The sequence below is a fragment of the Microtus oregoni genome, unplaced genomic scaffold, assembly GCF_018167655.1.
Source record: "Microtus oregoni isolate MIOR12 unplaced genomic scaffold, Mior012 000023F_ref0000262, whole genome shotgun sequence".
Classification (NCBI taxonomy): Eukaryota; Metazoa; Chordata; class Mammalia; order Rodentia; family Cricetidae; genus Microtus; species Microtus oregoni.
The window spans coordinates 4,187,540-4,202,608 of NW_024543082.1; the positions used below are offsets into that span (position 1 = coordinate 4,187,540).

A 15,069-nucleotide genomic window follows, 5' to 3' on the forward strand; every position below is an offset into this window, starting at 1 on the left:
CTCTCCATATCTCAACATGCCCCAGACACATCCTATTTGGCATTTTCCCACAACAAAATGTCTGGGGGCGAGTGAGTTCATAAGTGTCCCTCCTTGTTGTTGATTGTCCTGCATAAAAGCATGCAAAACAAGGGCAAGGAAAATATCTACCCTTTGCTTTCCCAAATATCTCCCCAAATCCTCTCCATCTGACCTCTCATGTGCTTTCAAGTGTGTCCTTTTTATCCCTCCTCACCAGTTAGACCTCTTCCCCGTCCTTCTCAATGCCATCATATTGAACATAGACTTTCCAATCAGTCTGCTTCAGATAGGAACAGAAGACAGTCCAGTGTTTAAATAAAACCTGCTTTACAGAGTCATGGACAAGGGAACCATAAAGGAATATCGAGGAACTCAGGAACTGGCAAACCATCAACATCCTTAAGACTGAAGAGATGAGGGGAGACAGTATTTATTGAAGGCTGGAGAGACCTGGAGCCCATGAGCCCAGAAGGATCTATATTTGTAGAGATCCAGTGCACCAGCCAAGTGGTACTGAATGGAGAAACACCTCAATCTCACCCCTTCTCTCCTGTCTTTGGCTGGTTATTCCTGTGGACTAAACAGACCTGAAACTGGAGAACAAGTCCGAGTGATATTGTTCTTACAGGTCAGTCCCTGAGACAGGGAAGGGTGGAAACTGGAGGTGGGGAAATAGCTCACATACGTGTTTGTCTTTCTCCTGAAATAGTACATCCATCATAAAGAGTGAGGCAGGAGATGGTTTAAGCTTTGAAGGACATGGGGTCTCTTATAGTACTCAGCTCATCTACAGTGGCAAGAAAGCCGATCCTGACTGTGCCAGCATTGGATGATGCCCACCAACATTGAAAGTGGGTCTTTCCTGCCCGCTCCACTAAGGACACACACACAGTTCCTCTGGGAACCATAATCAGAGGCTGCTTGTTCATTTCCTGGGTGCCCAGACCCGAATACACAAAAATTATATTAATGACAACACTGTTTGTGCATATTAAAAAAATTATATTAATGACAACATTGTTTGTGCATATTCCTATAGTTTAGGCATATTCTTAGCTAGCTTTTACATCTTAATCCATTTCTATAAATCTGTGTATCACCACAAGGCTGAGTAAGGTCTCAGCGGTGCCCTTCTCCTTTGGCAGCTATGTGGCGTCTCCCTGACTCTGCCTTCTTTCTCCCAGAATTTCTATTAATCTGTGTATCACCATAAGGCTGTGACCTATCAGTAAGGTTCCAGCGGCATCTTTCTCCTTTGGCAGCTGAACAAGACCAAACCAGTCAAAATTCCACTGTGGATAAAGGATGGGCTCACAAAGGTCCCACCTCTAGCTGAGGAGCAACTGAGAGCTGATGGCTGCTGGAAGAGAGAGACTCTTCTTAGGGGGTGTGGCCACTCGAGGGTGCCTGTGCTCTAATGGATGTCTCTGCTTCTGTGTGTATGGAGACAGTACTAATGGACTCAGCGGGATATTTATATATCTGTATCTATATCAATACATGATGTGAAGTTGGGATGTGTTTGGAGGGAGTCCTGGGAGAGTTGGAATGTGAAGTGGCAGATAGATATGACCAAAATATATTGTACACATCTATGAAATTGGTAAGGAATAAAAAAATTTTAAATCAAAACATAAAACCTGAAAGAGAAAGAATATTCCTCTCCCCTCTCCAAATTCACTTTGACATCTCTCCCTACCGCTTCATTTATAATATCAAATAACAAACCAAAAATAGAAAAAGCAAAAGGAAAGAATAATGGAACCGCACACAGCCATTCTGTAATTGTGTATGAAAAGGGAAATGCTAATGTACTACTAAGAGAAAAATGTTAATACCTATCCAAAATGTATTTATAGATAAATATTCAAGTAGAAAAAGTCTGGAAGAAATGTGCCAAGGAGTGGTATGAATTATAGGTGACTTCTCTTTTCTTTCCTTTTCTTCCTCTTCTTACATATATTTGAAAAGTAAGTATGTACAATTAAGAAAACAATGTTTTAGAAAGTCAAATTGAGAAGAACATCTTTGGGGCTGGAGAGATGCCATAGTGATAAAGCGCACTTCCTGCTCTTTCAGAAGACCTGAGTTCAGCTGCCGGCACAGACATGAGGAGGTTCACAACCACCTGTAACTCCAGCTCCAGGGGATCCTGAGGGGGTCTCTGCAGGTGTCATATGGGGAGGCAAACCAGGTCAAGAGATGAGAATGTAACCTGGTGCAGACTGACTTCATTAACCTGGATCAGACTTCGGGAGTCTAATGCCAGGCGGTTCACTGTCAGCGTATTTAAACACAGTACAATTTGGAAAAGGTTTTCAGGCAACGATCTGTCCAATTCCAGGTGCACAATGAAGCTTAAGGTGTGACTACACAGAAACGCCTTTACAAAGTACATGTGACCGTGAGGGTGGGTTCCGTAGCTAAAAGGCCTAGAATCTGGTGTGGTCTCTGACCACAGCATAGAGGTCAGCAGGCCATAGAGTACTTGTGACGCCTCCCCTAAGGATGGGAGACAGTCTAGGGAGGGAAGAGTCTGGGGTCATCATTCTGGGGAATTGGGGTGAGGTCTGTCTTGATATCAAAAAGTCACCAGGTCATTATCAAAATTCACTTCCAGATTTCAGGACGGAATGCAGGTATTTGATTTTTATCTCCTCCACTGAGAACACACCCCTCTGTGATTGACATTGCGGTTTCTCCTAGCTCTTCTCTGTGAGTACAAGGACCTCTGTGCCCCCAACAGGATTCAGTGCCCTCTTCTTGCCTCTGCAGGCATTGCACTCATGTGCACAAACTCCTACACAGACACATATATACATAATTAAAAAGAAAATAAAAGAGAAACATTTGTAATTTCAGGGGAACACTTACCAGAGGGATGGAGAAAGAAAGGAGTTTCAGGGGTATATAGGCATACCCGGCCGTTTGAAATTGAGGCATAAAGTTGTCAGTTATAAAGTTCACATTGTAGAACCCCAAATAGAGTAAGAAAAAATGGAAGCAAAACCACCTCATAATGTAATAAGTTTAAGGTTTGAGTGGCATTCATAGGTACCCTCAGAGACATGCCACCTAGTGGCCAACAACAAACATATACTTCGCAAAATCCCTCCAGTAGGAGTTGTGAAATACACAGGAAGAAAGATTTTATTTGTAGAATATGTACATATATAATTTTAGACACATTTTAATTTAATATATGTTAATTATTATGTGTATAGGTGTTTTCCTTGTGTGTATGTCTGTACTATGTGCTGTGTGGTGCTTGGTGACCTCAGAGGCCAGAAAAAAGCATTTGATTCCCTGGAACTGGAGTTACAGGCAGTTGTGAGCTGCCATGTTGGTGCTAGGAATTGAACCAGGACCCTCTGTAAGAGCAGCCAGTGCTCTTAACAGATGAACTTTCTCTCCAGCTCCATTTTAATGAATTCTTTAAAAAATATTTATTTAAGTAGGGTGTTGTAGCACACACCTTTAGTTCCAGCAGAAAGCAGGCAGAGGGAGGCGCATCTTTGTGAGTTCTAAGCCAGCAGGGTCTCTACATAGTAAGTTTCAAGTCAGGCAGTTACTCGCATGTATGTATGTGCACCACTTGTAAACCTGATGCCTGAGGAGTCCAGAGAGGGCCCTAGATCTTCTGAAACTGGTATCAGGTGGTTGTGACCCACTGGATGTGGGTACCCAACCTGAGTTGAGCTGGAAGTCATCTCTACAATCCCCAGGGTTTTAAAAATTAATGCACTTAAAAAAAAACAATGGTAGCTATTTAACCATAGAAAGAAGGATAGAATCAACTGAGTTAATTTCTCTCCATCTTGACTTAAAACAATCCCAAATAGAGTGCCTTAAACCTCATTCTCTATTTAGCAAAGCTGTCAGTGATAAAAATAGTCATTCTCTATGAACAGCAATGATCTCAATAGAAGAGTAGACAACCAAGACATGCACAGAAAAAAACCAAAATTCCAACTATTGAACACTGAGCAGAAAGGCCACAGTGAATAATTCTGAAACTGCCATCGGAACCAAAAGTTAATGATACCGAGGTTTAATTTTTTAACGCGTATCAAGAACAAATACATTTAAAACAGCACACAAAACTCAGGTCACTTCTGAAAAGCAACGATAGAGTCCTCTGTGCCGGGCCCTTCCTCTGGCGCTGGCTGGTTCCCATTGCAACCAGTTGAAACAGGTCCTGCAGGGCCAGTGAGTTCCTTCTTCTGTTGACTGTGGTTCCACTTAGAGCAGAGCCTCAGCTCCTCGCCCTGTCCCTCCCGCCGGGCCCCGCCCCGACACACCAGACCACGCCCCCGTATCCGCCCCTCCCCCGGGCCCCGCCCCTAGCCCCCCCCATATCCACCCCGCCCCTCCCGCCGGGCCCCGCCCCAAGCGTGATGAGATGGGGAAGACCAAGTCTGTTGCGCAGGCCCCGGTGGCCAGATCCGGACCCGAAGGAAAGACCTTAGCGCCAAGGAGGCCATGAGGCGCGGCGTTCGGCGGGCGCCTTCCCGGAAGCGGAAGCTTGGGGGGCGGGATAAGGGCCGTCGGGACGCCTCGGCGGTTAATTCTATTTTCCTGACGGCTTCGTTTCCCTATGTCTGGGCGGTTCTGAAGTTGAGAGAAATGGTCAGGTCCGGATCTCGCCCGGGCCAGGTGAGGGCTGCGGACCCTATGAGTCCACTCTGGGGTGGCGAGGGACTAAGGGGACTTAGGAAGGTGCTAGAAAAAATAGAAACAAAGACTGAGAGTGTTGAGGACGTCGCTAGGTGAATGCATTATTTTAGGCGTCCCAGTCTTTACAGAGTGCTGGGTTTGGTTGTCAGATCCCGGGTTCGAACCCCAGCTCTTATCACCGGTACAGTGACTTAGTTTTAGTTAATCCTTGTCCGCTGCCACGGGTGCTTCAGTGAGCTGATCTCTGTACCAGCCCTACCGTTCTCAAATGCATGACTCTCGATGTACTCTAGTAACTGCCCAAAGTACGATAGGGACCCTATTTCAAAGTAAATATTCTTTGGCTTGGAACCGAGCTGTTTTGGATCCTCTTCAGCTCCCGCCCCTGTCCAATCAGGTCCAACACAGCTAAACTAGCTTTGGCCCTGCAGTTCCCTGCACACTTCCATGCCTTTTCACGCTGTGGTAGTTCCACCTTCTATCTAGCCCTCAGCTCAAGAGCTGTCTCTAGACTCTGTTTAACGCCCTCACACCATTCGTTGGGTGTGCTTCAGGCCACCTTCCGTATCTTGTACTAGAATATTCCTTCCCTATCTTGGAGATTTAGAAAACTTGGCATATACGATAGATTGGAGTTTGGTTTTGTTTTCCATCATTTATCAATATACCTATAATGTCTTTCCTACTAATGTGAATTTTGCACCCTTTTTTTTGTGACCTGCCTTGAGACTTCCTTTTTTGAATAGATGCATGTTGCCAATATGTGCATGAATATATGCTCTAATAATCAAAGAAATGGAAATTAAAACTATGTGATAGTTTCTAACACAAAATAAGTATTAATGAGAATGTCGATAGTCTTGTATACAGTCCTGGTGGGAATATGAATAGTAGAGCTGCTATGAATAAGTGGATGAAATTTTCTCAGGAAATAAGCCAAGCATGGTGATACACAACTGTAGTCCTAGTACCTGGGGACCTGAGGCAGGAGGATCATGAGTTTGAGGCCAGCCTGAATAACAGGGAAATCTTGTTTCATAAAACCAAACTATTTAAAGTAGAGCTGATATGACCCAGCCAGATCCATGACTAGGTATTTATTCAAAAGAATTGAAAGCAAGATTTTGAAGAGTTGTTCACGTTTTCTTTCGTTGTTGAATTATTTACGATAGCCAAGCATAAAAGCAACCTATATATCTACAAGTGAATGGGTAAAGAAGTGAGCGGTTCTCTAATGGAATATTATTCAGCCTTAAGGAAGTTCTGCCCTATGCAACAGCAAATGTGATGTTTGAGACATTCTGAGGGGCAATGAGCTAGTCCTAGAAGGACGATACCGCATAATTGTACTTTGATGTGGGACCTGAAGTGGTTCAGCTCAGCAGAATAGAATGGCGACTGCAGAGGCTGGGCTGGGGAGAATGTGGGGTTGCTACTCAAGAGGTATTAAGTTTTAAATGTATGATAAGAAATCTAGACATCTGTGCCTGTAGTTAAGGAAAGGACACTCGCTCACTCAAGCATGACTGACAGGCCTTGCCCTTCTCTCCTATTCCCTCTGCCTTGCTAAAAACCAGTAGATTACATTCTTAAAGGTCTATTCCCTTGTTTGGCCACTTTCTCCTCCTGAGGCTGACAACCAAGGTCCAGCTATCAAACTATTGAAGTCCAGCAATCAAAAGCCCTCTTTGACTGCACTTATTAGCTTGCCCAATTAAAATTACACACCTCATCCTAACGGGGGGGGGGGGGGTTCCTTATACCCTCATTAGCTGCCCTTTTCCTGTGCTCCACATCTGTCTCCTCTGTTCAGAGATAGCCCTTTGTCCTCTTGGGACAAATACTCTGGCCCCCTTTCCCTTGTTCCCTCCCCTTCTCTGTCTCCTATTTTTGTTTCTTATTCCCTGTCCTCTGTCCCTCTGGGGCAAATACATCTCCTTTGTGCTGAGAACTTGGTCTTGGGGTCCTGAGCCGGTACTTTTCCTTTCAGTTGATACTTTATTTTGTTAAGGTAGATGAAATATTAAATATTTTTTTATAACAGTCTTTATAAAAAAATAAGAAACAGCTCAAAAGATTCCGAGGCTTGGCTAAAAATGATAAAGTATCCAGCTTGGTGGTGCTTCCTCTGATTGACTCTGGAAAAAATTGACCATCAATTTTTTTGAAAAAAATGTTTCATAAACTTTATTATTAAAAGCCTTGCTAATGGAAAATATCACAAAAGAAAATTATTCAGTTTCAAAGTCTATTTAACTCAGTGAATTCTGCATAGTTAGAACAACCCTGCTGAAGCTGTGAAGCTTCACATTGTAGTTTATACTTTAGCTATCAAATATATTTTTATGTACTTTACCATCACCAAAAAATGAAAAAGGCATGGCAAAGAACTAGAAAAACAATGGCTTTTATAACTGTCCATTATCTACATTCAGTCCTTCTTCATCCCTAATGTTTATTCTTTCTTGTTTTTTTTTCACTTTTTATATTGTATCCACCTGTATATTTGTTTACATGTCAGCATCAGTGTCAATGATAACGAATCATATTTGGTGTGTTGACTATATAGGAATCAGTGTTTTCACACTAACCAATTAGCAAAGAAGAAAGAAAGGTCCTGCCCTAGTTCTAATTTATTAGTTGAAATTAGCTAATAAATGTAGAACCAATTGTATAGCAAAATGAATAAATCAGCTTTTGATAGATCAGTGACTTAACAGGAGTCATAAATGGATGTTCAGACTGCCTAACGAAAGTCTGAAGATATCCACATTGTGTCAGGGTATCTTACAAAACGCTTAATTAGAAGAGTAAAAATAGTAACCTTAATGATGAAAATCCTGGCAGACACCATCTTAAATCCATTTATATCACCAGTAGCAGGACAAACTAATGTCATTTGCCTACTTGTATTGAAAATGACACATCTCTTATAGTGTTCCTGCCAGAAATGGATAGCCTGAATCTGATCCTGAGGAAACAGTCCATCTAAATGTCCAGGGGGCCATTATGCAAAATAACTAGCCTTTACTTTTTAAGTATGTCAAAGCTAGGGAAGATAGTGACAGCCCAAGGAATTTGGATTTAAGAAGATTCAAGGACCGTAGCAATTTAGTGTGGTCCTGGACTAGATACGGACTACTATTTTGAAGGACAGTATTGGGATAAGTGTAATATGAATCAGGTCTATTTAGTTAGATTATAATCCCAAAGTTTTGAATTTTTATGGCTATATTAGGGAATTTTGTCCTTAAAAACATTTAAGAATATTATTATTATTTTTTGAATATTTATTTATTATGTATACAGTGTTCTATCTGCATGTATGCCTGCCCACCAGAAGAGGGCACCAGGTCTCATAGATGGTTGTGAGCCACCATGTGATTGCTGGGAATTGAACTCAGGACCTCTGGAAGAGCAGGCAGTGCTCTTAACCACTGAGCCATCTCTCCATCCCCATTTAAGAATATTATGATTGTGACTTATTTTGAAGTGGGAAGACAAAAAAATAATGGTCTTTGTTTTGAGACATGATTGTCTTTGTTTTTGTATGATAGTGTCGATCATGACACTCCATCAGATTCCAAGGCATCTCAGAAAATGTAACTCTAACCAATCCAGTTTTGTAAAAAATGTATTCTCAATAATATTGGAAGGGGCAAAAAATACATAACGTGTGCATCAGTGTGTGTGTGTGTGTGTGTGTGTGTGTGTGTTTGTGTGTGTTTCCAAATAGAGAACAGTAAGCAACTCAAGAAGTTTGGTAGTTACTCTCTAAAGTATGAAATATATAAATGTACAAAGAATTGAATGGATGCCAACACTGAGTGGACCCAGGAGTGGAATGAGGAGAGGATTATGGGCTTTGGTGTTCTAAGATTTTGTTTTGAGTGGAGATGCTATTATCAGATACAAAGTTATTAAGATATAAGGGTATATGTGATATAAAGTTTCTATTGCCCCGCTCTGCAAGTAAGTCTCTCTAATCTGCTTCTCCAGATACTCAGTTTTCCTCTCTGAAGACAACCTTCTTACACAGCTTCCAAGATGCTGAGTGCATATAAAAGCAATGAACATCTTTTCTTTAGTAAAGCTAGCCCGCCTATATTTGTAAAATGCAGACATAAAATTGTTATTTGAGTTTAAAAAGAATAAGAGAAGTAGATCTAGATAAAAGCAGGGTTTGTTTTCTCTTTTTTCTTTTTCCTTTTTTGTTTTTTTGTTGTTGAGGCAGGGTTTCTGTATGACCATCCATACGTGGTTGTCCTGGAACTTGCTCTGTAGACCAGGTTGGCCTTGAACTCAGAGATCCTCCTGTCTCTGCTTCCTGAACGCTGGGATTAAAGGCATGCACCACCACTGCCCAGCAAGGAAGTTTTTAGTGTGCGAGTTTTGTCGAGCCATCTAAGAAGTCAGAAGACAGAGCCAGAGTTCTGAAGAAAGCTTTTACTTTTTAGTGCATGTGAATGGGTGTAATCACCTCTGCATATGTGTGGGGAGGTCAGGTCAGTTTTCTAACGTTCTTCACTTTATTTTTTGAGACAGGATCTCTGACTGAACCTGGAGCTCTCCACTATTTTGGTTTGACTGGCTGGCCAGTGGTCCCCCCAGAATCCAGGGGTCCATCCTCGACTCCATTGCTAGGGTGATGGACAGGGACCCTAGAGCCTGGCTTTTTTTTAGTTCTTGTTGACCAGGCTGGCCTCGAACTCACAGAGATCCACCTGCCTCTGCCTCCAGAGTGCTGGGATTAAAGGCGTGCGCCACCACCGCCCAGCTAGAGCCTGGCTTTTATGTAGATGCTGGGGATTTGACCTCAGTTCATCATGCTTGAGCTGCCGTCAGTTTGAGCTGTCTCCCTGGCTTTGTTGTGCTGGACGAGCGCTCTTCCCTAAAGCCCTTCCGGACCCCTTAGTCCTGTATTTGGGTTACATGATCAGAGAACTTGGAGACTAGAACATGCTCAAGGAAAGAGTACAGTCCTAATATAGTAGTAATAGGTCCTTTTGACTTCAAAATAATTCGAGTTTTCTTTACAGACGTAAGAAGTAGTCTAAAGGAACAAATGCTTGTGCTGCTTTCCTCACATTGCTTATAGAACACATTTATTGCATAAGAGCTAAATTATAATTGTGCAGTTTTAAGATATTTCCCATTTATAAAAAGTAAGTGGCATGCTACCTATATGAAATGGAATAGTCAGCCTCATAAAAGAAAGGAAGTTTGGGTTTATGCTGCAGTATGGATGAGGGTTAAAGATGCTCTGCTAGTCACAGAAGGACAGATATTCCATTTAGAAGTGGTTTCTAAAGCCGAATGTTTTAGAGAGTAGAAAAATGGTTGCCAGGCAGTGGGGACTATGATTCAATTTGGCTTTGTGAAAAAAAAATATTTCAGGAATGTCAGGATGCCAACCTAATAGAACAAGAAATATATATCTATTGTAATATAATTTATTATGTCATAGGTGTTATCTTCAGGAAGGTATCCGGGATCTAAGTTAACACATGGAAAGAAAGGGTGAGTACTTCTCAAAGTCTCTAAGTTCAGGAACTCTTAGGCACATCTTCAGGTCTTAGGGCTTGACTGTGTTCTGCCAACCCCTGGAAAATAAACAAGTGGGCTGGGCCTCTACAAGTAGTTAGTTGTTATGCAAATTATAAATCATTAGTGATTAAGTCTAATTCACTGATAATACGTCGGTGTCACACTGAGAAGAAAAGCACCAAGAGTGAGTCCAGATTTGAATTCTTTACATCAAATTCCCTGTGTCTTCCATCCTCTGTTTTATGAATCTGAATCTGCCTGCCTGAAGGCTGTCTTGTGAATGTGTCCCCGTGTCTGTATGTGTCTGTCTGTTTTATGTGTCTGTGTATAAAAACAGGATTTTGCTCTGAATTTCTTGAACAGTACAGAAAGCATCACATGGGGGAAGGAGTAGGATACTTTATGGAAATCTTTAGCAGAGTTTTACAAGGGATTATGTCACTCCAGCTGAGCAGACAACATTGTTATCAGCCAGCATCCATAATAGTTACTTCCAGCCTTTACGTGGTGGATTTTAGAAAGTTGCTTTCAACTTCTGTGTTTTGGGTTTTCAGCAAATGATACACACGGGCACGGGTCAGGGGCATGGAAGAGGGCATAAGATTGCAGCTGTGTATTCGCTTAGGTTGTAAAAGTTGATTACGGGGAAATCCAAGGCAGTTAGTTTGGGTGCTTCTCATAAAGGCAGGTTAGACAAACGGTCTGCGCACACAGTAGGAGAGCAGTCTTAGTCTTACGTGATCTCAAGGTTTATTATTCACTCTGGCTGTGAAGTCCAGTAAAAGTTCCAGTCTTTTAGAACAGAAGAGATGTTCTCAGAATATTGCATCACCACGTGGGTCATACCAACCTGACTGAGTGATTTTAGTGTCTAGTAGTCCTCATAATATCCACAGTGTGTTCATTTCATGTGTGGTTAGATGAACTTTATTCTTCAATCTTTACTGGAAAGGAAGTGATTAATTACATATTTTGGGTTATCTACTTTGTTTTCTAGGACCCACCCAAGGAAAGTAGCACATTTAAATGCAGATTCTGCCTGTCCTGTTTATTCTGATTCGGAAAGTCAGGTAATGGATACAATAAGCAAAGTGAATGGATACAATATGCTATTTTAATTAGTCCTCAGGTAAAAGCTAAGAAGTGGGACTGCATACAGTCCAAAGGTAAAGTATAGTTTGCACCAAGGAAGTACGTCGGCTGTTGAGAAATGTATTTAAGCCAGACAGTGGTGGTGCACACCTTTAATCCCAGTGCTTGGGAGGCAGAAGCAGATAGATCTTGGCCTGGTCTATAGACTGAGTTCCAGGACAGCCAGGGCTACACAAAGAAGCCCTGCCTTGAAAGACAAAAAAAGAAAAAGAAAAGAGATGCATTTGAAGTGGCAGGGTGTATTTTATCTCTAAGTGACCCTCTTCTTGCAGACGGAGACTGTGCAGGGACTTGATGGCTGTGCTTCTTTGCTGCGGGACATTTTGAAAAATGAAGATTCAGGTTCTGTTTTTAAAGTTCTTTGCTGATCACCTTTTATCAATGAACTGTTCTTCTTAATGTTTACAGAAGTTTGTTTTTTATTATTAACAGGCTCGGAAATACTATATTCGGAACACAGGTGCAATGCCAGACCTTTAGAAGGCAAAACCTGCAGAGCTAAAAAGAAAGGACCTGGAAAACATACTCCTTCAGTGGTTCGAAAAGAGATATGTAAGCATTTCCCCATATTTACTTAAAGGTTGTGCATCTGAGAGTGTGTATGTGTTTATGTAGAATGTGTTTGTGTGTGTGCATGTAGAGTGTATTTGTGTGTGTGTGTGTGTGTGTGTGTGTGTGTGTGTGTGCACGCATGTGCGCGCGCAATGCCAGGCATGTCCCTCAGTTAATCTCCACTGTTGCAACAAGGTCTCTTTCCTGAACCTGAAGCTTACTGGTTCTGCTAGAGGGTTGACCAGCAAGCTAGGGATCCCTCTGTCTCTGGTTCTCCAGCACTGGGAGTGCAGGCACCACTGTGCTCAACTTTTCACACGAGTGCTGGGGATTTGAACTCATACCCTTGTTCTTGGGCAGCACACACTTTATTGACTGAGCTGTCTCTCCAGCCCTTAAAGATAACTTAATTCTGGGATTTCGATAAATTATCAGGATGAAGCAGTTGTCTTTGATTTTTATTTTATTTGGTTTAAGTGTGTACTTCTGCTTCTTTTTCTATAATCAGCTCTTCATTGCCAGATAGTCACTCTGCTAGCTGTCACTTTCTTCCAAGCAGGGGCTGAGGTTCTTTTCTGGGTGTGCAGTATAGAAATTTCCAACCGAATGATGTTAGGAAGTGTACAGTCAGCTTTGTTTACACTGCCATTGTTTGTTTGCTTGATTGTTTGAAACAGGATCTCACTGTGTAGCCCTTGGCTGGCTGGAACTCATTTGTAGACCAGATTGGCCTAAACTCAGAGATCTGCCTGCCTCTTCCTCCCGAGTACTGTGATTCAAAGTGTGTGCCACTATGCCTGGCATATTCCTTGTTTTCATAGCTAATCACAAACTGGTTGCATTTGGGGTATGTACTTACATATAATAGTTATTTTAAAATTAACTTGTGTGCATATAATTTAAGTTAGTTAAAGAGTAATCTTGTTGAACTGTGCAGTTAGGATATATGGCAAAAACACCTGCCAATGATTGACATTGAATGTATCCAGAGACATGGTAGTTTATACTTTCATGGCTATCCTTGCTGAAAATTAAGTGTAGTGATTGAGGAAATATTTTGAGAATATTGTCTTTTAAAGACCTGTAGCATAAGACAGTTGAAACAGTCTACATTATGAAGTCCATTCTTAAATTAACATGGAATTATACATACTTATGAGGTACAGTCAAATGTTTCCACACATGTGTACAGTGCAGAGTAATCAAATCATATTACAATGGGAATTGTGGGTGAAATCAGCTAGTCCTATTCTTCAGATGGGTCAAAATGTCATTCAGTATATAAGTGCATGCTTACATTTAGCACAAGGGGAAAAATTTTAAAAAGTAAGACAGTCTCCCTAGATATTAAGAGATAAGGTATAAGCAAAAAGCCTAGAATATGGAAGTGGAAGGACTGAACATTGTCATCCCATCTGATCATCAGTTAAGAGTGAAAGCCAGAAAAACAGCTTCCTTCAGGCTTTCATTTTGGAGACCTTTCACCGTGTATTGTGTTTCCCTACACTGTGACTAATACAACCAATGGGCTGAGAGTGTGTGTGTGTGTGTGTGTGTGTGTGCGCGCGCGCGCGTGCACATGATTACTGTGGCTGTGTACCCATGTGCATACACATGGTATCTGTCTTTCCTTATTCACTCCCCCCCTCACTGAACCTGAAGCTTGTGGGTTTGACTAAGCTGGCTGGCAGTGACCTTCAGGGATCCCTCTGTCCCTGCTTCCCTATGCTAGGGTTAAGGGCCATGCTGTCAGCCCTTGCCCGGTTCTGGGGATCCAGACTCAGGCTCTTGTGTTTTTGCGGCAGGCACTTCACTGACTGAGCTACCATTGCAACCCCTAGGCTGGAATTTTACTAAATTTGAAAACTGATATTGATGCAATTATAAAACTAAGAATTTTGGAATAATTTGCGTATGTAAATCTACTCTTTTAACTATAAATTATATTCAGTCTAAATGAAGATGAAATATCTCTGATTAGTATCTGGTTTAAGGTATGCTTTGTGTAAAATATATGCTGAATTTTGAATACAGAAAGTGTTTTGTTCTGGGCATTACATACTGAAATGTTAGTATTCTTGCTACATTTCCTTATTTATTTTTATGGTGTTGAGGGTCAAACCCAAGGCCTTCTACGTGCTAGTCAAGAGCTATACTATTGAGTTGCAGCCCCAGCTCTGGCTACATTTAAGTAACACATGGAAAGTAAGTCATTTAACTTTGTAATGTGACTACTTAAAATTTTAAATTACATATATTGCTTATATTTTGTTTCTGTTGGACAGTCTTAACTAGGTCAGTACCATATAGCCAGTTGTGTTTTTAAAAATAATATTTAGGTTTATTTTGTAACTAAAGTTTTGTTGGAGTCTGCTGTTCATATATTCTCCATGGCTGCGTTTGTGCTGCCCTGGTGGCACTGAGGAGCTGCGACAGAGACCGCTAGCTCAGTAAGCCTTAAATGTTGACTCTGGCCTTTTAAGAAGGAAGCTTGTGTGGAGTTTGTTAATTTGTGTGAGCGGTGACATCTGCTGGCAGAGACAGGGCAGAATGTGTCGCTCAGGTGACTGAGGGACTACAGAGAGAAGGTGGAGGAGAGCTAATGACTGGAGAACTTGGGCCCATGAGCATGAAATCAGAACTCCTCAGGTTAGACAGTTCTTAAGGAACCAAAGGAAGTCTAAAAAGAGAGGCCTAGGACTCTAAAGGAGAGGACAAGGCTGTGTGCTCTGTGGTTGTGTACAAAAATCTCCTGTGTTTCACCTTAGACTTCAAAGTGAAAGTATTTTTAGAGGATATTTCCTATTTTGTTTATTATAAAATTGTATTTTCAATAAAAACTGGTACTTTATAGGAAATTATTAGCTAATTTTGTTGTGGCTCATCTGGTAGAGAAGATCCATTATTGCTTTGGATTTTTTTGTTTGTTTGGTTGGTTGGTTGGTTTTAGTTTTTTGACACAGGCTTTCTCTATAGTTTTGGAGCCTGTCATGGAACTAGCTCTTGTAGACCAGGCTGGCCTTGAACTCACAGAGATCCGCTTGCTTCTGCCTCTGAGAGCTAGGATTAAAGGCGTGCACCATCACCGTCCAACTTATTGCTCTGGATTTAAATTGTCTC

The 15,069-nt window shown here is 41.6% G+C and overlaps 1 protein-coding gene across 1 annotated transcript in view; it reads left to right on the top strand.

Moving 5' to 3' along the window:
• Positions 1–4,570: 4,570 nt before the first annotated feature.
• Positions 4,571–15,069, top strand: part of Ccdc14 (coiled-coil domain containing 14) — a 37,273-nt gene continuing 26,774 nt past the window's right edge. The window contains exons 1-5 of the mRNA XM_041673241.1: positions 4,571–4,677; positions 10,166–10,218; positions 11,243–11,315; positions 11,670–11,739; positions 11,830–11,949. Coding sequence (XP_041529175.1) covers positions 4,648–4,677; positions 10,166–10,218; positions 11,243–11,315; positions 11,670–11,739; positions 11,830–11,949 — 346 coding nt within the window. The 5' untranslated portion in view covers positions 4,571–4,647. The remainder of the gene's footprint in view (positions 4,678–10,165; positions 10,219–11,242; positions 11,316–11,669; positions 11,740–11,829; positions 11,950–15,069) is intronic.